Here is a 27,999-nt window from a genome sequence, read left to right as displayed (position 1 = left end):
TGTATCCTAGCCTAGGCATAGTTTCAACAGAGATGACAGCGAGGGAAGACGGTGCCCAGCAGTGTAGTGAAAAAGATTAATTTATGACCGATGTTCAAACAACTCGTGCGTCAAGAGTAACATAATTGCGACGATTTGTTTCAACTGTGAGTTTCTATAAGAAAGACGTGGAGTTTAGTGTTAAGTGTTTTGTTAAAAGATGAGTATTTCCAGAGTTTTGGGGACCGTTTATATTACATGTGACAGTTTGAAGAACTCCACATAAGTGGATATTGCGAAAGGTGAGTGTCAGCGTAGTCAGCTAAGTAACCATTGTCTGCTTTATCCATTCACAGTAACATCACTTCCCTCATGTGGGGAGGTCTATTATTCAGTTTGGATACAGCTACAAACTGCAACGAAGATCTTCATTTTGTCAATGTAATATAATTTCCCCAGCTTACGTAAGTTAATTGGTAAGGTACTGGTATACCTGTACATTAACCAGATGATCATCACTGTGAATGGAAGCTTAAGAGATACCTTGTTAACCTATTCAAGCCAATTTCACAATTCTATAACACACTGTCAGTGTGGTGTTAATCATCAACCCTGGCAGAAGATTGCATTTAGTGATAATTATATAGGGTGCTGTCTCCAAGCTGGTTATTATTATTATATGCTGGAGGCAGCACAAACAGGGAGTACACACTGTACAATGTCAGCTTGGTTGTTATAGTACAGCTGTAAACAACTGATGGTCCCTTTAGTCTGATACAGAAATATAATAGTGGAAACTATTGATATAAACCAAACTTACATATGGAATACAATCAAGCTATAAGAGACGTGGACAACTACATAACAACTACGTAGCATGTACAGGTTGTATAGTATTAGGTTATAACTTATAAATACAGCTTAATTATTTGTATAATATAACTAGATGAGTTGTTGATGATAAATGTCTGTCCAAAATTTGTGTTCTTTGACAACAGTTAAAATGATATATTTTTTATTAATCGATAGTCTTGTTCTAATATCTTTTAGTAATCTATCAATGTTGGAGATAGAGCAAAAGCATTCTCTTAAGCATGGGAGCTTCATGTTTATTTCTGCAGTCGAGGTATCTAATAAAATTTCTCTACATAACATAATGTATATCTGGCTACCCTCTCATAGTGTAGCACCTCCAGCCTAGGATGAACCCAGACACTCAGTATAACCTAATGTATTGCTGACCACCCTCTCAAAGTGTAGCACCTCCAGCCTAGGATGAACCCAGACACTCAGTATAACCTAATGTATTGCTGATCACCCTCTCAAAGTGTAGCACCTCCAGCCTAGGATGAACCCAGACACTCAGTATAACCTAATGTATTGCTGATCACCCTCTCAAAGTGTAGCACCTCCAGCCTAGGATGAACCCAGACACTCAGTATAACCTAATGTATTGCTGATCACCCTCTCATAGTATAGCACCTCCAGCCTAGGATGAACCCAGACACTCAGTATAACCTAATGTATTGCTGATCACCCTCTCATAGTATAGCACCTCCAGCCTAGGATGAACCCAGACACTCAGTATAACCTAATGTATTGCTGATCACCCTCTCAAAGTGTAGCACCTCCAGCCTAGGATGAACCCAGACACTCAGTATAACCTAATGTATTGCTGATCACCCTCTGAAAGTGTAGCACCTCCAGCCTAGGATGAACCCAGACACTCAGTATAACCTAATGTATTGCTGATCACCCTCTCATAGTATAGCACCTCCAGCCTAGGATGAACCCAGACACTCAGTATAACCTAATGTATTGCTGATCACCCTCTGAAAGTGTAGCACCTCCAGCCTAGGATGAACCCAGACACTCAGTATAACCTAATGTATTGCTGATCACCCTCTGAAAGTATAGCACCTCCAGCCTAGGATGAACCCAGACACTCAGTATAACCTAATGTATTGCTGACCACCCTCTCATAGTATAGCACCTCCAGCCTAGGATGAACCCAGACACTCAGTATAACCTAATGTATTGCTGATCACCCTCTCAAAGTATAGCACCTCCAGCCTAGGATGAACCCAGACACTCAGTATAACCTAATGTATTGCTGATCACCCTCTCATAGTATAGCACCTCCAGCCTAGGATGAACCCAGACACTCAGTATAACCTAATGTATTGCTGATCACCCTCTCAAAGTGTAGCACCTCCAGCCTAGGATGAACCCAGACACTCAGTATAACCTAATGTATTGCTGATCACCCTCTGAAAGTGTAGCACCTCCAGCCTAGGATGAACCCAGACACTCAGTATAACCTAATGTATTGCTGATCACCCTCTCATAGTATAGCACCTCCAGCCTAGGATGAACCCAGACACTCAGTATAACCTAATGTATTGCTGATCACCCTCTGAAAGTGTAGCACCTCCAGCCTAGGATGAACCCAGACACTCAGTATAACCTAATGTATTGCTGATCACCCTCTGAAAGTATAGCACCTCCAGCCTAGGATGAACCCAGACACTCAGTATAACCTAATGTATTGCTGACCACCCTCTCATAGTATAGCACCTCCAGCCTAGGATGAACCCAGACACTCAGTATAACCTAATGTATTGCTGATCACCCTCTCAAAGTATAGCACCTCCAGCCTAGGATGAACCCAGACACTCAGTATAACCTAATGTATTGCTGATCACCCTCTCATAGTATAGCACCTCCAGCCTAGGATGAACCCAGACACTCAGTATAACCTAATGTATTGCTGATCACCCTCTGAAAGTATAGCACCTCCAGCCTAGGATGAACCCAGACACTCAGTATAACCTAATGTATTGCTGACCACCCTCTCATAGTATAGCACCTCCAGCCTAGGATGAACCCAGACACTCAGTATAACCTAATGTATTGCTGATCACCCTCTCAAAGTATAGCACCTCCAGCCTAGGATGAACCCAGACACTCAGTATAACCTAATGTATTGCTGATCACCCTCTCATAGTATAGCACCTCCAGCCTAGGATGAACCCAGACACTCAGTATAACCTAATGTATTGCTGATCACCCTCTCAAAGTGTAGCACCTCCAGCCTAGGATGAAACCAGACAATCAGTCAGACTGATGTCAGAGATGAAAGTAATTTATCTCCGCAGTGATAATTTCCTCACGTGCTGCATTATTTGTTTAGTTTCATTTCCATTGAAAATAATCAATAATCACCAGCATTTGATGATATGTAGTCTAACAGTGTGGAGTCCAGGCTGTGGAGAATATCAAGTTACAACTCTATATGGTCAGATTGAAAACAGTTGAATTGAAAATGTAATGATTAGTGCTGATTCCTTATGCTTCTCTCTTAATGAGTATACTTTTATAGACTTAATCAAAGCATCTCATCAGAATGAGACAGTGATGATTTTCTAGCCAGTGTGGGTCACATGCCAGTTCCAATATAGCTGTGATATCCTGTATTAGACAGGTACAAGTTGACTTGGCATTACTCAACCAGTTTGTTATCAAAACAGTTTAAAATTATTTTAAATGTTGGATATAATATGATCCTTTAAATAAATTATAATGACTGGTTTTATATACTATATAGTATTAGCCCAGGCCTAACCTGAAAATAAACTGGATTTATAAGGTTTAGTTTTAACTTGGACCAAACAAAAATGTTTTAACAAAGCTAATTAAGTTTTACATATAGCCAAACTTGATATTTTAGATCTATTAAGTTTTACATAAAGCCATACTTGATATTTTAGAAGCTTATTATTTTAGGCTAGAGCTAACATAAACATTGAACTGAGTTTCATAGAAGACCACATTATAGTCTAATATTTATGCAGTAGAACCTCAACATTGAACTGAGTTTCATGGAAGACCACATTATAGTCTAATATTTATGTAGTAGAACCTCAACATTGAACTGAGTTTCATGGAAGACCACATTATAGTCTAATATTTATGTAGTAGAACCTCAACATTGAACTGAGTTTCATAGAAGACCACATTATAGTCTAATATTTATGCAGTAGAACCTCAACATTGAACTGAGTTTCATGGAAGACCACATTATAGTCTAATATTTATGCAGTAGAACCTCAACCTGTCTTGATGTTTTTTTGCTCTGGCAAATTTTGGTAAAAAATACAGCAAATGGATTTTTTAAAAATCTAATTTCCCTCGCAGGCTGTCCATGACCACAGTGACCTCTAGTGGCCTTGCACTGGCCAGGGCGTCTGGTGTCTGCACTCTTCATGGGGCAATGACTGCTCTACATTCTAAAACAAGACATGATTGTGTCACAGAAGTTATGTCATCCCACAAAAATCTGATAAGTTTTGAGTATCACCAAGAACCATGCCATATCTCTGTAGTGTCAATAGCTGGCTGTGATATATGACTACATACGGCATTGAACTCTGTGATATCAGTTCATCAAGATAGAGAGGAGTCAAAAGCCTTCAGTGTGATACGACAATTAGCTGATCAAAGACATCACCAGTCTTAACTATTAAAGCTGAATTTGAAATAAAATCACTGCAGGTCTGTGGTGATAGTGTAACTTTTGAAAATAAGGGTAATCAGGTTATCATTTTCTATATTCAGAATATCAGTTTTGTGTGCTAGCACACGTGTTTATACGTGGTTTTCTCACATACTTCACTTGTGACTGTGTCTTTCATAACGGCTGCCGTCAGCTGTGATGTAAGTGCACCACTAGCGTCTCTACCAGCACTATACAGTGTTGATGTGTGGATATATATGTTGTAGACAGCTATGACTCAGTTCTGATGGTAGATCATTAGGATCATAGATTTATATCCACTTCTATATCATACCTGATGCAGGTGCTCTGTTGTTATCATGGTTATGTTGATAATTGAAATAGATTCTTGAGTTAAAAGGTAACAAACAAAATGCTGAAATAAATTAATGTCACAATGTTTTAATTTCCTTTCAGTCATGACTGACTGTCATAATGAAAACAGTGGAAATGAAATCCATGTAGAACAGAGTAGAACCCAGACTTCACACATGTCAGAAATGAAATCCATGTAGAACAGAGTAGAACCAAGACTTCACACATGTCAGAAACGAAAAATAAAATCATCACTGATAAAGTCATAAAAACTTTACCGAGGAGACATTTTTCCAGCATGACGTCAATTGTACTGTAAGATCTGTATTTTTTCTGTTTCCAGACGCTGACAAGTTCTAAGAAGGAGGCATCACCCTGGCCTACAAACAATTCCATTGATTCAGTACAGACAGCTCCAGATGTACAAAGACCTCACAGAAAACATGATGCTATGCTTCTGAACAACTGATACCTCTACTGTGAACTTCAGTAAAAACTTTTTTTTGGAAGTGACCCTTATTGACAGATATCAGGCTACACAGATCTAGTAGAACAGAAAGTAAAGAACAAATTCTGGTGGAGTTAATGGAGACATTGCAATCAGCATTTCCACACTACTTCAACAACTGGTGAAAGAGTTTGTGAGTAATAGTTGTGGTCTGCAGATGGTTTTGTTGAGACTCATACTGGAAACAGTTCATGTTACATGTGCATGAAATCTTTGCTATGAAAACACTCTCTGTTCTCTTACTGAGCTAAACTATGGCTTGTATCTATAGGAATGCTGTCACGTAGGAAAATACAGCATTTGTATCATTGAATTATCACAGTTTAGATGGTGGTTCTGACCACAGCTGTCTTGTATTGTTAAAACCATACTGTACATTATTATAACAGCACTTGTTACAATAGCAGTAATCACTGGCCTATGAAATCATTGTGGTCCCCATTGTTAATGGAGTCAGACAGCAGTGATTGAAGTCTACATTAACTGTCCTGTTTGAAGAGCAGCAAACACCAGTTGTCTATTTGAAGACAAAGACTTCAGAAAACAGGACATATTGTAACACCTGAGAAGTGAACATAAAGCTGAGGCTTTCTTAGTTGATGGTGGCAGTGTTAGTCCATATGTACATGGCCATTTCACCTCTGATATAAACTCATCTAGTCATTAACCACAGTTTAGATATTTTTACTACCTGTATTTATTGAAGTAAGAGTAAGATATTGATTTTGTGATCAATGTGGGATGTTAGACCAGTGTTCTGTGTCAATCTCAGCATGGAACAAATGTGCTGATAGTTATAAATTCTTCTGTGTGATTCCATGAAATTTGGCAAACAATAGTGCTTTGTATTTGAGATTGAATTCTTCTGAAATATCAGAGTTTGTTGGTTTATTTGCTCAGTTTGATATTTTCAGTAAGATCTGTCTGTTACAAGATAGCATTGCTGATATTGCTTCATTTTTTGTTGTTGTATGTAGTTTATATAGCCTATCTGTGTGAATGCTCTTTGTTACTTTATATTGCACAAAGTCTGTTTATTGTATGTTAGTTTTTATCCAATAATCTGTTTTTGTAGCTTCATTACTGAGTTGTGAAATTTTTTTCATATTATGTACCAGATTTTTAACACCTTTTGATAAATATTACCATAATTGTTAAAGATATAAATATATTTTTGTTTTCTGTAATCTGATTTATTTGAAAAGTTAAAATTCTCAAGTAAGTGGCACTGTTTAGGGTGATTACAAATATTTGAACATATGTTGATACATACTAGTCATGAGCAGCAGCATTATATGTGGAATCACTTGTGTGAAAGGCAACAAATCAAACATTCTAAGGATACTTAGCTAGTGCAGGATATTGTGTCAGCAGTACTATCTCAGATCAAGCATTTAGATTGAGAGATACGGTATTCTCTCACAGGCAGCAAACTCAGTTGAATCTTCACGAGTTTGACAAGACATTTACAGAAGCTATACTCTGTTGTTAAAGAAGCAGCAGTACTTCAGTCCAGCAGAGAGGATTCCACCTACTAGTAGTGACCCTCAGGTTGTGACCCCCAGGAATTGATTCCGAGGTCGTGACCTTCATATAGTGACCTTGAAGTGACCTCTAGACAGTGACCCCAAGGTCTTGTCCTTGCCGTGACCTTCAGACAGTGACCCGTAGTGACTCCAAGTACCCAGTGTCCAGCAAGAATGCAGCGTGTGAAGGAAAGAGTGGCAGAGGTCTACTACTGCTATGGACTAGTGTGTGCCAGTCATCCCTATGCCTTCATCTTTATGGTCATCAGTATCTCCTGCTGTATCTGGTGAGTAGACATTATGTGTACTTCATGTTAATGGATAGATTGACAGAGAACCTTTCCAAAATCTGCAGATTTGGTTCACTATGCTGTTGTGTTGTGGAATTATTATCAGTTTGACAGCAATGTGGTTTTGGTTATACATCCTGTTAATTCTGTCGTCTATATTCCAGCTACCCCCTGCTGAGTATTCCTCTCCCAGGTAACGCCCCCCTGGAGCACTCCGTCCCTGCCCCGGGGTACAGGTCTCCCCCAGACTACATCAACCTGACCACACTGACTACAGAGACAGTGAAGGGTCCCAGCTGGGTGAGTAACACTGAGTTCCCATCACTAGATCCATCCAGAGGGATTGGTCCATCTCTGAGGAGATTCTCACTAAATATCATTCTGATTATGTGGCTGAGATGTCTTGAATGCCTACTGAAGCTGCTAAACGATAGTTAATACACCCTAACAGCTTCAGTATGTTAAATAGATTTGATTTAAACCATGAGCTCATTTGATATTCTAAAAAACTGAAATTTTGTTAAAATCACTTGAAGTCCTAGTAAATTAGCATTGTTTGTTAGACATAATGGTAAGACTATGTTGTCATGGTTTCCAGTACCACGGACCCCCAGTGGCTTATATTCAGCAAATCATCATACGGTCGACAGTGTCGCCATGGGAACAGTCCAAGATGATCCGCAATGACGCCTTCCGTCTGCCGCTGGCCAAGGTGTTTGAACTGTTGGACCATCTGAACAACTTTCAGTATAAACACAAGTAAGTGGATTTTGTGGAAAAATTTGTAGTTTTTTTATAATATCTCTTTTCTTTAGTTAAACATGTTATTTGTCGACTTAACGCTTTGAATTGTTGATACATGTATTGAATATGGACTGAATGATTAAATTCATTTTATAAATTAAATTGCTAAGTTCAGCACTTGCTGAAAAGTACCCATTTTAGATGCAGAGACCTATTAAAAAGCCAGCTTTTATTGTATTATGCCAGTAATTGAATGACTATTGTATTTCCAGTGGTAAAGTGTATTCCTTGTCTGACTTCTGTCTGCATGTATCAGAGAGTTTACCTGAGAGAAAGTTGAAGTTTGTGCTCCCCCAGTATAGCTGTCTGGTCTTATCTCCTGCCAATCTGTGGAATAGAGACCTAGCAAGGTAGGATACTGATATGATAATATAACTGTCTGGTCTTATCTCCTGCTAACCTGTGGAATAGAGACCTAGCAAGGTAGGATACTGATATGATAATATAGCTGTCTGGTCTTATCTCCTGCTAACCTGTGGAATAGAGACCTAGCAAGGTAGGATACTGATATGATAATATAGCTGTCTGGTCTTATCTCCTGCCAATCTGTGGAACAGAGACCTAGCAAGGTAGGATACTGATATGATAATATAGCTGTCTGGTCTTATCTCCTGCTAACCTGTGGAATAGAGACCTAGCAAGGTAGGATACTGATATGATAATATAACTGTCTGGTCTTATCTCCTGCTAACCTGTGGAATAGAGACCTAGCAAGGTAGGATACTGATATGATAATATAACTGTCTGGTCTTATCTCCTGCCAACCTGTGGAATAGAGACCTAGCAAGGTAGGATACTGATATGATAATATAGCTGTCTGGTCTTATCTCCTGCTAACCTGTGGAATAGAGACCTAGCAAGGTAGGATACTGATATGATAATATAACTGTCTGGTCTTATCTCCTGCTAACCTGTGGAATAGAGACCTAGCAAGGTAGGATACTGATATGATAATATAACTGTCTGGTCTTATCTCCTGCCAACCTGTGGAATAGAGACCTGGAGAAGTAGGATACTGATATGATAATATAGCTGTCTGGTCTTATCTCCTGCCAATCTGTGGAACAGAGACCTAGCAAGGTAGGATACTGATATGATAATATAGCTGTCTGGTCTTATCTCCTGCTAACCTGTGGAATAGAGACCTAGCAAGGTAGGATACTGATATGATAATATAGCTGTCTGGTCTTATCTCCTGCTAACCTGTGGAATAGAGACCTAGCAAGGTAGGATACTGATATGATAATATAACTGTCTGGTCTTATCTCCTGCTAACCTGTGGAATAGAGACCTGGAGAAGTAGGATACTGATATGATAATATAGCTGTCTGGTCTTATCTCCTGCCAACCTGTGGAATAGAGACCTGGAGAAGTAGGATACTGATATGATAATATAGCTGTCTGGTCTTATCTCCTGCTAACCTGTGGAATAGAGACCTAGCAAGGTAGGATACTGATATGATAATATAGCTGTCTGGTCTTATCTCCTGCTAACCTGTGGAATAGAGACCTAGCAAGGTAGGATACTGATATGATAATATAGCTGTCTGGTCTTATCTCCTGCTAACCTGTGGAATAGAGACCTAGCAAGGTAGGATACTGATATGATAATATAGCTGTCTGGTCTTATCTCCTGCTAACCTGTGGAATAGAGACCTAGCAAGGTAGGATACTGATATGATAATATAGCTGTCTGGTCTTATCTCCTGCTAACCTGTGGAATAGAGACCTAGCAAGGTAGGATACTGATATGATAATATAGCTGTCTGGTCTTATCTCCTGCCAATCTGTGGAACAGAGACCTAGCAAGGTAGGATACTGATATGATAATATAGCTGTCTGGTCTTATCTCCTGCTAACCTGTGGAATAGAGACCTAGCAAGGTAGGATACTGATATGATAATATAGCTGTCTGGTCTTATCTCCTGCTAACCTGTGGAATAGAGACCTAGCAAGGTAGGATACTGATATGATAATATAGCTGTCTGGTCTTATCTCCTGCTAACCTGTGGAATAGAGACCTAGCAAGGTAGGATACTGATATGATAATATAGCTGTCTGGTCTTATCTCCTGCTAACCTGTGGAATAGAGACCTAGCAAGGTAGGATACTGATATGATAATATAGCTGTCTGGTCTTATCTCCTGCTAACCTGTGGAATAGAGACCTAGCAAGGTAGGATACTGATATGATAATATAGCTGTCTGGTCTTATCTCCTGCCAACCTGTGGAATAGAGACCTGGAGAAGTAGGATACTGATATGATAATATAGCTGTCTGGTCTTATCTCCTGCCAACCTGTGGAATAGAGACCTAGCAAGGTAGGATACTGATATGATAATATAGCTGTCTGGTCTTATCTCCTGCTAACCTGTGGAATAGAGACCTAGCAAGGTAGGATACTGATATGATAATATAGCTGTCTGGTCTTATCTCCTGCCAATCTGTGGAACAGAGACCTAGCAAGGTAGGAGATCCTGTACTGTGTGAAGTGAAGATACTGATATGATAATATCTTATATAGATCTGGAGTAAAGTGTTTAAACTGATCACCATCTTCCACAAATTAACAAAGCAGTTGAATTGAGGATAAATGGCTTTATAGCTGAAAAGAATGTTGCATGGTGACTAAAACAATGAAAAGGGGAATTTTCCCTCTAAAGGTATTACATTTTTTGAGCTAATATGTAGATAAGTAATTTACATTTAAAGATAAATGGGGAAAAGCTATATTGACCAATTCAGGCGACATTAACATGTGGATTCACCTTGAGCTGCAAGATGTGGTCAGTTTATCAGCAGGTTGACACTAGATGGACACATGGCAGTCAGTTGTTATGACTGTTCAAATATTTGAAGGAAAAGTATTTCATATGTGTTCCAAAATTTTCCAGGTTTCAGTCCGATGGGGAAATCATCAACACCATTTACAAGAATTATGGTGCCAGCAACATGGAGATGGTACCACCATTGAGAGGTGAGAACATGGAGACATTACCTTTAGTAGACTAGTAATAGTTGATGACAAGAAGGTTTACAGAATTAAAAGACATTACTTCATCAGGGAAGTGTTCACAGTTAGGTGATATTTATCAAGGGGTAACTTGATGAAAGAAATTGATATACTTACTGGAATTTAACAATTTAATCCAAAAAAGAAAATTAAAATTTGGTCTTCTTTCCTGTCAGAGTTGCTGTTTGGCATGGCCTGGATAGAGACGGGGATATCCAGATATTTCCTCAGGAATCGTCAGCGTGTCATCTCATATGCTGTCACTATCATGCTGCAGTCTTACAATGAAAGGTGGGGACAAGTTTTTAGTGGGAGTTTTATGAAATCATGGTGTCTAAAGAAACTGGTCAATAATAATCATGTTAATAATTCTTGTAATAATCAAATATATGTCACTGATTGATGGTTTTAAAAACCTCATCTGTAAACATTTATGTAATAATTATATGTATTTAAGAAAATGTGTGAAATAATATTGTCTTCATTTTTATCTTTGCCTAAGTTAAGTTTCATCAATGCAGTGGCAGAGACACCATACTCACCTTGCTATGTCAGTTATGAGGATTCTCTTTCTTTCTCTTTCAGTTTCTTCAGTGCTCTGAAGGAGAAGCTTCACCAGTTGTACCCCCACAGTGCGACCAGCTTTAACTCCACAGCCGCAGACACTGTGGAGAACATCTACTTCAAAGATGTCCACAACTTCCTCATGGAATATATCCCTCTAGTGGTGGCCTATGTGGTGCTGTTTTTATACCTCTACTTCTCTGTGTGTAAGTACTTTGTATGTTTATCAACCATACTCTGTTTAGTATACTAGAACCAAATTACAATCTAATTAACAATTGCAGCAACTTATATTGATAAACTGCCTTGTATACTGAATGAGAGTAAATTATCCGAGTTTGTGTGATGAAAAATCTAAGTATTGTAAGTGAGTCTTCCTTCATTTGCAAGGTTAAGTCTGTTCCACTGAAAATATGATATGAAATCCAGAAACTTGGTTTGTCTTTCTATAATTAATATGGAATCTAAAATCTAAGCCTTCCGTGTGAAATTTAAAGCCTAAGTCTACTCCACTGTAATTAGGTATAAAATTTAAAGCCTAAGTCTACTCCACTGTAATTAGGTATAAAATTTAAAGCCTAAGTCTACTCCACTGTAATTAGGTATAAAATTTAAAGCCTAAGTCTACTCCACTGTAATTAGGTATAAAATTTAAAGCCTAAGTCAACTCCACTGTAATTAGGTATAAAATTTAAAGCCTAAGTCTACTCCACTGTAATTAGGTATAAAATTTAAAGCCTAAGTCTACTCCACTGTAATTAGGTATAAAATTTAAAGCCTAAGTCTACTCCACTGTAATTAGCTATAAAATTTAAAGCCTAAGTCTACTCCACTGTAATTTGGAATAAAATTTAAAGCCTAAGTCTACTCCACTGTAATTAGGTATAAAATTTAAAGCTGAGTTTGTTCCACCCTATTCCAGGTAAAATATTTAACATAAGTCTGCTCCACTATAATTAGATATAAAATTTTATAGCTAAGTGTATTTTATCATTTCCAGGTAAGATTCAGATATATCTTAAGCTAAGTCTATTCTGTTATATTCCAGGTAAGATTCAGATGGTGAAGTCCAAGTGGGGTCTGGCATTCAGTGCTGTAGCTATGGTCCTGGCGTCTTTACTCATGTCACTGTCCATATGTACATTCTTTGGTCTCCATCCCAGTATTAACAGAGGGTTAGTTTCTTTCATTGAATATAAGAATCAACAATGGTGTAAGTATTTCTTGAAAGTTTCTCAAAATTTGTACTTCTTATGCTGTATACTTATTTTGAGAACATTTAAAGACATGTTCATGATGGACTACAAAATGTTATCCAGTGACACAAATTATGATTTCCTTGTTTTCCTGACTTTCAGAGAAATCTTCCCATACCTGGTGGTGGTGATAGGCCTGGAAAATGTCCTCGTACTCACCAAGTCTGTGGTCTCCACTCCTATAGATCTGGATGTCAAGATACGCGTGGCTCAAGGTAGGTACTCTGCCCTCCATGGAGTGGATCATGAGGATAGGATGTATTGTCTCAATCTTTCCAATGGACAAAATTATCCAACTTGCAGATGATTAATTTTATCATCACAAAAATCACATTTCTATATTCCCTTTGTGTGATTTAACTGCATCGAACAGAACTATACAGTACACAATGATTGTGCTTGTCTCTACATGAATCTTATGTTGTGTACTGATGGGACTTGTGTGTGTGTGTGTGTGTGGGGGGGTAATAGAAAGAAAGAAAGTAAGTAAGTAAGGAAAGGGAGAAAATAGAACTGCCCTCGGCAAGCTGACTGGTTCTTTATGTATTGTTTAAGATCATTTATGATCATGTTTGTCTGGAAAGAGATTATTGTTATAGGAATCTTTTGTTTTTGTATAATGGTGGAACTTGGAAAAATGAATGAATGAAAGAAAGAAAGACATAAAGAGACCTAAAGAAAGCTCCAAGAATTGTGAATCCTTGATATTAAACTGCCATTTTCCATATGTTCCAGGTCTTAGTAAAGAGAGCTGGTCCATCACCAAGAACTTCTGTCTGGAGTTACTGATCGTGGTGGGAGGTTTCTTCACCTTCATCCCTGCCATCCAGGAGTTCTGTCTGTTTGCTGTGGTTGGTCTGTTCACAGATTTCTTCCTCCAGATGGGGTTCTTTGTTACCGTCTTGTCCATTGATATCCGCAGAATGGAGGTACAGTGTGCTTTGTGTAGTATACATTAAACCACCTCTAGATATATCTACTGAGCTGTCTTAACATTAATGTAGTATACATTAAACCACCTCTAGATATATCCACTGAGCTGTCTTAACATTAATGTAGTATACACTAAACCACCTCTAGATATATCTACTGAGCTGTCTTAACATTAATGTAGTATACATTAAACCACCTCTAGATATATCTACTGAGCTGTCTTAACATTAATGTAGTGTACATTAAACCACCTCTAGATATATCCACTGAGCTGTCTTAACATTAATGTAGTATACATTAAACCACCTCTAGATATATCCACTGAGCTATCTTAACATTTACTAATAAAACACTCAGATATAAACATTATTTTTATTTGTAACTTTTCAAAGTAAAACAGCTGCAGAATTTCTATACAAATTCTTTGTAAATTCTAGCTAAATTCTTACACAGCTTCCTTCCATGATCACTTGGCAAGTACCTTATCGTGATCTTTAAGGGTCTCTACGAATACATTACATAAATAGTAGCTTTTAGGATCTTGGCAGATGTAACACAATTTCACTCTCAGACCCTGAAGTGTATATCATCACATTTTGATGCCAAGGATTACCATGGTTACAGGTTTTGTTGTCACAGGTAACCATGGCTACTATTGTTCTTTCAGCTGAATGACCTCCACAAGCAGCACTTGCAGATGAGCCCCAAGGAGCGAACCACGCCCAGTGTCACGCCCAGTGCCACGCCCAGCCCAGCCCCAGGGATGTTACTTCACTGCCCTGTGATGGACTGTTTTAAAGGACCTCAGTTGATGCAGCAGGTTAGCTTATCCCTCCATGATCCCTGCACACTCATCCCCATAACACACACACACACACACACGCACACACGCACACTGGCTCTTGCACACACACATACACACATATTGGCTTTGGCACCTGTACGCATACACACACACACACACACACACACACACACACACATCTGTTTTGTCAACTCATTCAGTATTTATCAGGAAACCTAAAATTTTAAAGAAAAATATATTCATTGTAGAAATTCAGAGATAATGAGAATGAAATAATGCTTGTTTTCACTTCAGCCCACAAGATCACATTCTAGTCTCCCCAAGTCTACATCAGCCCCTGCCTTCCACACCCCACAGAGAAGTATTGGCCGTCCCCCCACACCACCGCCATCCCCCTACGGCCAGGACGAGTTTATCTATATGTATACAGACCCAGACAGTGATCTGCCACGCAGGATACGCCTTATTTACTTCTGGGCAAGAACCAGGGTGGTACAGAGAGTTATCATGGTATGTAGACTGGTACAGATATTGTGTTAGTTTGGTACAGAGAGTTATCATGGTATGTAGACTGGTACAGATATTGTGTTAGTTTGGTACAGAGAGTTATCATGGTATGTAGACTGGTACAGATATTGTGTTAGTTTGGTACAGAGAGTTATCATGGTATGTAGACTGGTACAGATATTGTGTTAGTTTGGTACAGAGAGTTATCATGGTATGTAGACTGGTACAGATATTGTGTTAGTTTGGTACAGAGAGTTATCATGGTATGTAGACTGGTACAGATATTGTGTTAGTTTGGTACAGAGAGTTATCATGGTATGTAGACTGGTACAGATATTGTGTTAGTTTGGTACAGAGAGTTATCATGGTATTTAGACTGGTACAGGCATTGTTATCATGGAAAAATGCTTCGCCTAATGTATAACAACTTGACTTAGAAAGTTTTGCTATGGATCTGTATCTTTGTGTGTTGTAGGTCAGCACAGTGATCTGGATAGCATTGATAGTGTACAAGAGTGGACTCGTAGAACACCTTGTCAAACACAACGCCAGCACCTTTCCAGGTCAAGGTCACAGTCAAGGTCAGAGTTACAGTCTGCCTCAAAATGTGGAGAAATTTATCGGGCGTGAGGTTGACTATCATGCCTACACAGATGACCCTGGTGACTACTCCACAAGGGGAATGAAGGAGAGCTCTTTTGAAGTTGGAGGTAGCCAGGTGGCGTCCCAGTTAGTTCACTCTGATGGCCAGATGTGGCGGAAGTTATCGTACCAACACTGGCCCTCTCTGCTGGAGATGTATAACATAAGTACATCTGGAAGGTAACTTCAGTCCTCCATCTTGAATAGAATTATATTAATATAAGTAGGGGTGGAACTCAATCTTCTATTTTAAACAGAATGATATTTCTGTTCAATATACATGCTACATCTAGTAAGACAAAGAAAACAGTGTAAACCTTAGTTGTTGCCGTGATATCTTAATAACATTGTTAATTATTATTTTTAATTTTGAATTCATATACTCACATTGATACATTCAGTTATGTGAGCATTCTTCCCTCCGTCCATCTGTCCATTGTGGCTGATCCCGAGGCTGCCATACGGATGCGTCACCCCAAGGAGCAGGAAGAGATGGAGGAGCGCCTCATTAAGGCCAAGACGTACTTCAATGGAGAGAACTTGGTTCCTCAGAGTCATGTGCAGGGGCCCCTGCCACTATATGCTCACTCTACCAGAGAACTGGTGATTACAGTCATCCTGGGTGTCATGAGTGTCTTCCTGGGTATCTACTTCATGATGATATTATACAGGTAGGTATCTACTTCATGATGATATTATACAGGTAGGTATCTACTTCATGATGATATTGTACAGGTAGGTATCTACTTCATGATGATATTATACAGGTAGGTATCTACTTCATGATGATATTGTACAGGTAGGTATCTACTTCATGATGATATTGTACAGGTAGGTATCTACTTCATGATGATATTGTACAGGTAGGTATCTACTTCATGATGATATTGTACAGGTAGGTATCTACTTCATGATGATATTGTACAGGTAGGTATCTACTTCATGATGATATTGTACAGGTAGGTATCTACTTCATGATGATATTATACAGGTAGGTATCTACTTCATGATGATATTGTACAGGTAGGTATCTACTTCATGATGATATTATACAGGTAGGTATCTACTTCATGATGATATTATACAGGTAGGTATCTACTTCATGATGATATTATACAGGTAGGTATCTACTTCATGATGATATTGTACAGGTAGGTATCTACTTCATGATGATATTGTACAGGTAAGATGTGTTGAAGATATGTTGGACTTTAAGCCATTTTCAAATGATACTATCTAATAAAAGAAAGCATCAGGTTGTATCAATTCATAAAATTCCTCATCTTCTGATAACATCATCAAAGTAAGTCTTAGTGATGTGTCAAAGTTATAAGCACTTGCAATAAAAGCATGTACTAATATGTCTGTTCATACTTTTATCTTATTATTCCTATATAATTTCTCCATGCTGTCTGTGTTTCAGATGTGTGTGTTCTAGGAACTATGCCAAGTGGAGAAGTTCTTGGAGTAAGTCAAAGAAGAGAACCAAGGCAAGCCCTTACTTTAAGATGATCAAAGAGGCACTGCCACTGAGGCTGATAGGCCATAACCAGGTACAGAAAGTGTACTTACTAGTACTAATAATACTTTAATCAGAATTTTTATTTCCTCTCCTGGTTACAATTTGAGTCAGCCACTCACCTTATCAGAATGATTGTTCTTCCATTAAATTACAAATATGTAGACATTATTGACGGAGAACTGTTGATTTCAGGAGATAGAGTGTATGGTGACAGACGGCCCCCTGCTCATCAGTTGCTGTCTGGGGGGACAGTTACGTGTCTGGGACACCACCTCTGGCGAGTGCCTCACTGTCATACACAGAAAATGGTGAGTCATACCCAGAAACTGCTTCACTGTTTTATTTACATACCCCACAACTGGCGCTTCATACTGTACAATAACTGAACTTGCGTCTCACTTGCAAGCCATAAATACGTGTACTACCTGTGAGACAAATGTTTATACTAAAATAGAAACAAAAGTTAAACATAATGTGTTGGGCACACTTTTCCAGGATAACTCCCCCTGACGATCGCACTCCTATACCAGGTAGAAACATCAATGACAGCGACATGGACTTATATGCCGAGTACCATGAGGCACCACTGCTAAAACCAGAACCATCTGACATTGTGAAAAGACGAGATGGTCACAAACCAGTGGCACAAGACCCCGTTTCCACCCAGTTTGTCATCCACCGCAGACAGGACAGGTTTACCAGCATTCCTGATCTTACAGGAACCATTGACACTAACTTTTCAAGTCTTCTAAACAGAAGATCTAAACAAGACAGCCCCAATCCCCAGTCCCCAGGCAGCATTGCGTCCATTGCTCCTGGCTATGACTTTGCCTCCAAGTTTTCCCCGTATTACCGAGAGCACCAGCAGCTGCAGGTGGAGAGCAGGAGGTACGAACAGATGAAGGAGCAGCACAGGAGATCTCTGGGAGACATGGAGGCCACGACACAGCGCCCTGGAGATCAGGGGAGGTACAGAAGTAGAAGTTTAGGCACCAATGATGGCCCAGTAGAGGCTGTGACACCAGACTGTCTTGCTGTGAGAGGGTCAGCTCCTGCCATCTGGTGTCTGGAGTCACAGGACAACTTGATTGTAGCTGGTTGTGGAAATGGCAAAATAGAGGTAAATGTGGACAGAGTGGAGGGTGTGCCTGCAGTTGAAATATTTCAATTTTCAGTTTTTGTTTAATGTACAATTGAATGTTTTATTAGTTTCTGAGAGCATTTTAAAAAATTCAGTGGCTTCAGCATCAGGTACTGAATTCAAAGCTTTGCAGAACAGCTTTAGTAACATACACAGTCTAAATCTGAGATATCTTTCTGACATAAAGTCCATGTGTTTTGTTCTAGTTCTGGGATGCGCTGTCAGGCAGCCTGAAGTGTCTATATGAAGGTAGCAGGTCTGGTGTTACTGGGATATGTTTCCAGGGAAAGAAGTAAGTATCTGGGATGTATTGTCAGGCAGCCTGAAGTGTCTGTATGAAGGTAGCAGGTCTGGTGTTACTGGGATATGTTTCCAGGGAAAGAAGTAAGTATCTGGGGTGTATTGTCAGGCAGCCTGAAGTGTCTGTATGAAGGCAGCAGGTCTGGTGTTACTGGGATATGTTTCCAGGGAAAGAAGTAAGTATCTGGGATGTATTGTCAGGCAGCCTGAAGTGTCTGTATGAAGGCAGCAGGTCTGGTGTTACTGGGATATGTTTCCAAGGAAAGAAGTAAGTATCTGGGATGTATTGTCAGGCAGCCTGAAGTGTCTGTATGAAGGCAGCAGGTCTGGTGTTACTGGGATATGTTTCCAGGGAAAGAAGTAAGTATCTGGGATGTATTGTCAGGTAGTATAAAGTGTCTATATAAAGGTAGCAGGTCTGGTGTTACTGGGATATGTTTCCAAGGAAAGAAGTAAGTATCTGGGATGTATTGTCAGGCAGCCTGAAGTGTCTATATGAAGATAGCAGGTCTGGTGTTACTGGGATATGTTTCCAGGGAAAGAAGTAAGTATCCCACCGCTGCCACCAGTGTGTTGCTGTGTCCTCCAGGTGGATGTCTGTCTACACATCAAGTCTGGGAGTGCTTTATGAAGGGAGAGGAATGTGTTGTTGTTGTGAATACTTTAAAAAATACAACTTGGAACTCAGAATTGTGCCAGAATTAGCAGGAGGCCTTAAGTAAACCAGTAACAGGTAGTTAATTAACTAGGACATATGTTCACTGCCTTCTCTGTGTTCCATGCAACAGAACTGTGTTTAAATCCACTTTTATGAAGCAAGATGAGCCAACTGGCTTTGACATTTTTACGTGAATTTTTGTTCCTTTTATTTCCCAGAGTGATAGCGGCCAGACTGGATGGTACTCTAGATTTCTTGGAGTTGGAAACATACACGCATTCTCCCGTTGTCCCCTCCTCGACCACTCCGCCTTCCGTACTCCACAACAGGGGTCAGTATCAGGATTGTGAATCTTAGTGTTGTTCCTGTATTTTATGACCTGCATTAACATTGATTTGTTAAAAAGGTGGCAACAGTCTTGCTCATTCAAGGTGTTACAGTATTTTTCATCTTTCTAATGAAGTGTGATGACTTCAGGTCTATCTCGATGGTCAGTTATTAACTACGATACTATTGGTTTTTCCAGTTTTATTCACTGGAACCAATGTTGACTGAAAATATAAATAATTATATTGTACAAACAGATTGAACAGAAAATTAAAAGAACTAACAAATAATGATATAAACATATAAACAGATTGAAACAAATAAAGTCAAATTAACCTCAGATATAGAAGTCCTGTCTAGCTCCTATGAGGAGTGGTGACTGAATGACTATGAACAGTGTATGTGAGTGGAGAGGTCACAGGTTCACAAGATAATTGTCTACCTGTGCTCTTGATATGAAACAGCCCTTGGCTACATTTTAATGAGAGCATCTTATTATTGGCTTTACCCAGCCATTATTCTGTAGCTATGTGCTAACTTCAGGTTTATCTCACCGTGCAGCCAGCAGACAGCTAGGTTCCACTATGGCCAACACAGAGATGAAACCATGGGATGACATCATACACTGTTCACATATTGTCACGGTAACGGCACATCAACAGCCAATCAACATCCTGGAGATGGCAGGGGGGCGTGTCGTAACTGCCAGTCAAGATCAGACATTAAAGGTACAAAACAGACGAGTCCAACAGTGAGAATTACCAGTTATCTGCTGGCACTGAGCATTAAGTGACAGACAATTGCAGTTCATTTTAGATAAATATGTAAATGAGAAAACTGCCCTTCAGTTATTTCTGACATTTGTTGCAACTATAACTGTGTGTTCTTCCTATTACAGGTGTACAGGATAGAAGACTCTTTGTGTTTATATACATTACATGGACATACAGCCAGTGTGACTGCTCTATTCTGTTATAACTGTGTGTTCTTCCTATTACAGGTCTACAGGATAGAAGACTCTTTGTGTTTATATACATTACATGGACATACAGCCAGTGTGACTGCTCTATTCTGTTATAACTGTGTATTCTTCCTATTACAGGTCTACAGGATAGAAGACTCTTTGTGTTTATATACATTACATGGACATACAGCCAGTGTGACTGCTCTATTCTGTTATAACTGTGTATTCTTCCTATTACAGGTCTACAGGATAGAAGACTCTTTGTGTTTATATACATTACATGGACATACAGCCAGTGTGACTGCTCTATTCTGTTATAACTGTGTATTCTTCCTATTACAGGTCTACAGGATAGAAGACTCTTTGTGTTTATATACATTACATGGACATACAGCCAGTGTGACTGCTCTATTCCTGGATAAGGTATGGGATTGCTTCCTTCTAGCTGTAACTACATATAATTATACTTGCACTTTAAATTGTTTCTCTGTTTCTTTATTCATTTGTTTGAAGTAAGTGGTTTATAATAAAATCTGCATTTTAAATTGTATCACTGTTTGTTTATTAATTAATTTGAAATCAGTTTGAAAACATCAGATGTGTTCCACCATCTGTTGTGTTAAAAGTTCATCAGACTTTACTGCTGTAATATCATTCTTACTTGTTACGTAATATTATATTTGTGGTTGGCAGATTTAATTAATATAACATCTCTGTGATTCTCAGGGTGCTCCTCTAGCTGCCGCCAGTGATTTCATTAATATAACATATCTGTGATTCTCATGGTGCTCCTCTAGCTGCCGCCAGTGATTTCATTAATATAACATATCTGTGATTCTCAGGGTGTTCCTCTAGCTGCAGCCAGTGATTTAATTAATATAACATCTCTGTGATTCTCAGGGTGCTCCTCTAGCTGCCGCCAGTGATTTCATTAATATAACATATCTGTGATTCTCATGGTGCTCCTCTAGCTGCCGCCAGTGATTTCATTAATATAACATATCTGTGATTCTCAGGGTGTTCCTCTAGCTGCAGCCAGTGATTTAATTAATATAACATCTCTGTGATTCTCAGGGTGCTCCACTAGCTGCCGCCAGTGATTTAATTAATATAACATCTCTGTGATTCTCAGGGTGCTCCTCTAGCTGCCGCCAGTGATTTCATTAATATAACATCTCTGTGATTCTCAGGGTGCTCCTCTAGCTGCAGCCAGTGATTTCATTAATATAACATCTCTGTGATTCTCAGGGTGCTCCTCTAGCTGCAGCCAGTGATTTCATTAATATAACATCTCTGTGATTCTCAGGGTGCTCCTCTAGCTGCCGCCAGTGATTTCATTAATATAACATCTCTGTGATTCTCAGGGTGCTCCTCTAGCTGCCGCCAGTGATTTCATTAATATAACATCTCTGTGATTCTCAGGGTGCTCCTCTAGCTGCCGCCAGTGGCTCAGAAGACTGTTCAGTGCGGCTGTGGGATCTGCTGACTGGGGCCTGTGTACACAAACTGCTGTTCCACCAAGCCACAGTGACCTCTCTGGTCTGTACCCCTGTCTATGTGGTCAGCACTGGCATGGATGATATACTGTGTATATGGGAGAGATGTGGAGGACACCTGTTACATTATGTACAGATGGTAAGTTACTGGTAGACATATAGTTATATAAACACAGACATATGATGATATATTGTGTATATGGGAGAGATGTGGAGGACACTTGTTATATTATGTACAGATGGTAAGTTACTGGTAGACATATATAAACACAGACATATGATGATATATTGTGTATATGATAGAGATGTGGAGGACACTTGTTATATTATGTACAGATGGTAAGTTACTGGTAGACATATAGTTATATAAACACAGACATATGATGATATATTGTGTATATGGGAGAGATGTGGAGGACACTTGTTACATTATGTACAGATGGTAAGTTACTGGTGGACATATGAAGAGGCTAATGAGTCAGTGTTATATGAAATTAACATAAAGACCTTGTGGAAATATGAGCTTTGATAAAACTACTCCTGGTGTCAACACTAAACATAAATCACTCTTGTAACTCCTAGTTTTTGACCAATCAGAGCAGAGGAATTGTGTCAACAGTCGGCAAACAATTTGGCAGATTTCAGCAAGGTTGGAACTTTTCATCTTGGACGGCATTGATGTTCAGATTAAAATAACATTTGAAAGATAATAAAACATATCAAATATTAAAATATTTATTGACTTTCACTTTTGTTCAATATGTGATTATTATTATTTTTTTTCCCTCACAAAAGTGATATCATTGTGTATTGATTTCAGGAATCTGCCTGCTGTAACGCTCTCTCCATGTTGACCAGTAATCTATTGGTATCAGGAGGTCAGGTTAGTGAAAGACTCTTATAACATCATTAAAAACAAACACTTGATTGTTCCCAAAATGACATCAAATTTGCAGAACACGTTTTCTTAGTAGTATTCCTAAATTACATCTTCACTCATGCCCAGATTTCACAGAAGTACTGCGTTGTTTTTCATAAACCTATAACATATATTTCTCTATCCCATGTTTCCAGGGTTGTATTGTACTGTGTTAGGGTTAATGTATAATATTCTGTATCCCATGTTTCCAGGGTTGTATTGTACTGTGTTAGGGTTAATGTATAATATTCTGTGTCCCATGTTTCCAGGGTTGTATTGTACTGTGTTAGGGTTAATGTATAATATTCTGTATCCCATGTTTCCAGGGTTGTATTGTACTGTGTTAGGGTTAATGTATAATATTCTGTATCCCATGTTTCCAGGGTTGTATTGTACTGTGTTAGGGTTAATGTATGATATTCTGTGTCCCATGTTTCCAGGGTTGTATTGTACTGTGTTAGGGTTAATGTATAATATTCTGTGTCCCATGTTTCCAGGGTTGTATTGTACTGTGTTAGGGTTAATGTATAATATTCTGTGTCCCATGTTTCCAGGGTTGTATTGTACTGTGTTAGGGTTAATGTATAATATTCTGTGTCCCATGTTTCCAGGGTTGTATTGTACTGTGTTAGGGTTAATGTATAATATTCTGTGTACCATGTTTCCAGGGTTGTATTGTACTGTGTTAGGGTTAATGTATAATATTCTGTGTACCATGTTTCCAGGGTTGTATTGTACTGTGTTAGGGTTAATGTATAATATTCTGTGTACCATGTTTCCAGGGTTGTATTGTACTGTGTTAGGGTTAATGTATGATATTCTGTGTCCCATGTTTCCAGGGTTGTATTGTACTGTGTTAGGGTTAATGTATGATATTCTGTGTCCCATGTTTCCAGGGTTGTATTGTACTGTGTTAGGGTTAATGTATGATATTCTGTGTCCCATGTTTCCAGGGTTGTATTGTACTGTGTTAGGGTTAATGTATAATATTCTGTGTACCATGTTTCCAGGGTTGTATTGTACTGTGTTAGGGTTAATGTATAATATTCTGTGTACCATGTTTCCAGGGTTGTATTGTACTGTGTTAGGCTTAATGTATAATATTCTGTGTCCCATGTTTCCAGGGTTGTATCGTACTGTGTTAGGGGTAATGTATAATATTCTGTGTCCCATGTTTCCAGGGTTGTATCGTACTGTGTTAGGGTTAATGTATAATATTCTGTGTCCCATGTTTCCAGGGTTGTATCGTACTGTGTTAGGGTTAATGTATAATATTCTGTGTCCCATGTTTCCAGGGTTGTATCGTACTGTGTTAGGGTTAATGTATAATATTCTGTGTCCCATGTTTCCAGGGTTGTATCGTACTGTGTTAGGGTTAATGTATAATATTCTGTGTCCCATGTTTCCAGGGTTGTATCGTACTGTGTTAGGGTTAATGTATAATATTCTGTGTCCCATGTTTCCAGGGTTGTATCGTACTGTGTTAGGGTTAATGTATAATATTCTGTGTCCCATGTTTCCAGGGTTGTATCCTACTGTGTTAGGGTTAATGTATAATATTCTGTGTCCCATGTTTCCAGGGTTGTATCCTACTGTGTTAGGGTTAATGTGTAATATTCTGTGTCCCATGTTTCCAGGGTTGTATCGTACTGTGTTAGGGTTAATGTATAATATTCTGTGTCCCATGTTTCCAAGGTTGTATTGTACTGTGTTAGGGTTAATGTATAATATTCTGTGTCCCATGTTTCCAGGGTTGTATTGTACTGTGTTAGGGTTAATGTGTAATATTCTGTGTCCCATGTTTCCAGGGTTGTATTGTACTGTGTTAGGGTTAATGTGTAATATTCTGTGTCCCATGTTTCCAGGGTTGTATTGTACTGTGTTAGGGTTAATGTGTAATATTCTGTGTCCCATGTTTCCAGGGTTGTATTGTACTGTGTTAGGGTTAATGTGTAATATTCTGTGTCCCATGTTTCCAGGGTTGTATTGTACTGTGTTAGGGTTAATGTGTAATATTCTGTGTCCCATGTTTCCAGGGTTGTATCGTACTGTGTTAGGGTTAATGTGTAATATTCTGTGTCCCATGTTTCCAGGGTTGTATCGTACTGTGTTAGGGTTAATGTATAATATTCTGTGTCCCATGTTTCCAGGGTTGTATCGTACTGTGTTAGGGTTAATGTATAATATTCTGTGTCCCATGTTTCCAGGGTTGTATTGTACTGTGTTAGGGTTAATGTATGATATTCTGTGTCCCATGTTTCCAGGGTTGTATTGTACTGTGTTAGGGTTAATGTATGATATTCTGTGTCCCATGTTTCCAGGGTTGTATTGTACTGTGTTAGGGTTAATGTATAATATTCTGTGTCCCATGTTTCCAGGGTTGTATTGTACTGTGTTAGGGTTAATGTATGATATTCTGTGTCCCATGTTTCCAGGGTTGTATTGTACTGTGTTAGGGTTAATGTATGATATTCTGTGTCCCATGTTTCCAGGGTTGTATTGTACTGTGTTAGGGTTAATGTATGATATTCTGTGTCCCATGTTTCCAGGGTTGTATCGTACTGTGTTAGGGTTAATGTATAATATTCTGTGTCCCATGTTTCCAGGGTTGTATCGTACTGTGTTAGGGTTAATGTATAATATTCTGTGTCCCATGTTTCCAGGGTTGTATCCTACTGTGTTAGAGTTAATGTATAATATTCTGTGTGCCATGTTTCCAGGGTTGTATCCTACTGTGTTAGGGTTAATGTATAATATTCTGTGTGCCATGTTTCCAGGGTTGTATCCTACTGTGTTAGGGTTAATGTATAATATTCTGTGTGCCATGTTTCCAGGGTTGTATTGTACTGTGTTAGGGTTAATGTGTAATATTCTGTGTCCCATGTTTCCAGGGTTGTATTGTACTGTGTTAGGGTTAATGTGTAATATTCTGTGTCCCATGTTTCCAGGGTTGTATTGTACTGTGTTAGGGTTAATGTATAATATTCTGTGTGCCATGTTTCCAGGGTTGTATCCTACTGTGTTAGGGTTAATGTATAATATTCTGTGTGCCATGTTTCCAGGGTTGTATTGTACTGTGTTAGGGTTAATGTATAATATTCTGTGTCCCATGTTTCCAGGGTTGTATTGTACTGTGTTAGGGTTAATGTGTAATATTCTGTGTCCCATGTTTCCAGGGTTGTATTGTACTGTGTTAGGGTTAATGTGTAATATTCTGTATCCCATGTTTCCAGGGTTGTATTGTACTGTGTTAGGGTTAATGTATAATATTCTGTATCCCATGTTTCCAGGGTTGTATTGTACTGTGGGATCTCTCCAAGGGACAGCACTTGCGCACAGTCAGACTTGGAAACTGGGACAACTCAGTCTTTGTTAGAAATCTGGTCACCGTTGGCAACTCTGTTATCATCAGTGACTATGGCAATGAGCTGAGGATTGTCCATTTCCCGTCTGTCTTGGAGAAAGTGGACTGAGACATGAAGAAGGTTTGGACATGAAGGTTGCTTACCTCATCAGTATTACAATTTATATTCATCATTTGGGCTGGACAAGGTGCCAAACACGGAGCTCTATGGCAAAATACCGAAAGTCGATCACAAAGAAGTGGCAAATAGATTTCTGCTCTGGGCGCCCACACATTTCTTATTGGAGCACATCAGTGAGTTTGCCGGTACCATGGAGGACCATAGGGTATGGAAGCCTAATTGTGGAGTCACCTAATTAATGATGTTGACAGTCTACTGCAGTGGAGATGACGATGTTGATGATTACCTGGAACACAGCTACTGTCTGCGGAAGTGACCACATTGTGTCTGTGCTTTGATCCTCTGTGTTGGCAGACGCAGACCGTCCATGGGACAAATGTTTAAATGAACACGTTGTAACTGAGTGCAGATCCTCCATTGGCTTCTGTAGATAGCACAGAATAACACTGTCAACAACGAAGGGTTGAACATAAAACAAGGCTCAGAATGGTAGATGTCCACATGTAAGAAAACAATGGACTATGAAATTCCACTCTTCTCTGTAAAAGTGGACTTCGTGCATTGAAGTATTTTAGAATGGAAGTGAATTGTAAGAACCTCTCACCAGAGGGCAGTGTGAGCACCTCTCACCAGAGGGCAGTAGCTGCAGACTGGATTCATGGAAAAAATGACACTGTTTTAAGATACAAAAAGTCCCAAGGGGAAAGAAGTGGGCTCCAGACAAGTCCCCAGTGACAGTGGCTATATCAATAAAAAACACATGGACAGTAATTAGTTAAGAAAGCCTCAGAATTCCAGATGATAGAAAGAAATTCTCCCAGCTCCCTGCTGTCTCTGATCACTGTACGTATGTCAACAGCCGTGTGTCAACAGCCGTGTGTCAAAGCTGAGACAAACTTTTTTGATGGCTACACAAACAGAAGAGTCTCAGCTGGAACTTGGGTTTTTTATCAAAAGCTAACCAGAATTTGAGTACTGGCTTCCCTTGCCTGGGCACATTGGCTTACAGTCCAGTTGTTCATCTTTGCGCTTATTGATTTATTTCAGTGGTGAAATTTGACATAAATAAGGAAGACTCATTTGTATTTTCATTGAATTTTAAACAATTCTATATTATGTACAGAATCGGCTTCATTCTGGTCACTGGTTGCCCATGTCATACATACTGAAAGTGAAGGAAATGAGTAGCATGTCATACAGCCTGCTGATCACGCCACTGTTGAGCTTTTGTAAACTGCAGTGTAATAAATTATAGAACGGTTCATAGAAGCATTTTCATGATTTTATTTAGAGAACTAGTTTCCCAAAGCCTGTATAAGACTGTATATTTACCCTTAGTTAAAATGCAAAGTTCAATAATCATGTCTTAATTTAAAGAAGAAAAAAAACTTTCTGTAATACAATTTTTAAAAGTACACAAGATAAGACCCTAAAATGACACAATGTTCAAAATGTCATGGGGAAATAAAGACGCAAATATTAAAAGTTGT

The 27,999-nt window shown here is 39.0% G+C and overlaps 1 protein-coding gene across 9 annotated transcripts; it reads left to right on the top strand.

The window, feature by feature from the left end:
* On the top strand, positions 1–27,998 carry LOC106162282 (sterol regulatory element-binding protein cleavage-activating protein-like). 9 transcript variants are annotated; one of them, XM_087012658.1, is made up of 26 exons: positions 5–179; positions 216–281; positions 5,193–7,170; positions 7,338–7,473; positions 7,772–7,932; positions 8,190–8,327; positions 10,872–10,954; positions 11,167–11,281; positions 11,576–11,760; positions 12,603–12,729; positions 12,913–13,025; positions 13,546–13,739; positions 14,411–14,563; positions 14,843–15,058; positions 15,531–15,877; positions 16,099–16,368; positions 17,121–17,250; positions 17,412–17,527; positions 17,715–18,339; positions 18,567–18,652; positions 19,537–19,649; positions 20,189–20,373; positions 20,952–21,032; positions 22,032–22,244; positions 22,926–22,988; positions 26,315–27,998. In XM_087012658.1, the coding sequence occupies exons 3-26, from the start codon at positions 7,058–7,060 to the stop codon at positions 26,495–26,497; spliced, it is 4,146 nt and encodes a 1,381-aa protein (XP_086868784.1). In that variant the 5' UTR covers positions 5–179; positions 216–281; positions 5,193–7,057; the 3' UTR covers positions 26,498–27,998. The 9 variants fall into 9 exon arrangements, with proteins under 9 accessions (XP_086868785.1, XP_086868784.1, XP_086868788.1 ...); XM_087012662.1 differs by adding an exon at positions 19,077–19,112 and having other exon boundaries at positions 8–281; positions 18,567–18,616; positions 20,207–20,373; XM_087012657.1 differs by adding an exon at positions 19,077–19,112 and having other exon boundaries at positions 8–281; positions 18,567–18,616.
* Position 27,999: the final 1 nt, after the last annotated feature.

This window comes from Lingula anatina, chromosome 5, assembly GCF_051362555.1.
Source record: "Lingula anatina isolate TDL-2025a chromosome 5, LinAna3.0, whole genome shotgun sequence".
NCBI classification, from domain to species: domain Eukaryota; kingdom Metazoa; phylum Brachiopoda; class Lingulata; order Lingulida; family Lingulidae; genus Lingula; species Lingula anatina.
The sequence above is the reverse complement of the archived record's forward strand: the minus strand, read 5'-3'. Positions and strand labels throughout refer to the sequence as shown.

Excerpts from the sequence above, each read along its gene's own strand:
- LOC106162282 (XM_087012659.1), top strand. The coding sequence starts at position 7,058 with ATGCAGCGTGTGAAGGAAAGAGTGGCAGAGGTCTACTACTGCTATGGA. Across the intron at positions 17,251-17,411 it reads GGCTGATAGGCCATAACCAG|GAGATAGAGTGTATGGTGAC; the intron begins GTACAGAAAGTG and ends TGTTGATTTCAG. Across the intron at positions 20,374-20,951 it reads GTCAAGATCAGACATTAAAG|GTCTACAGGATAGAAGACTC; the intron begins GTACAAAACAGA and ends TTCCTATTACAG.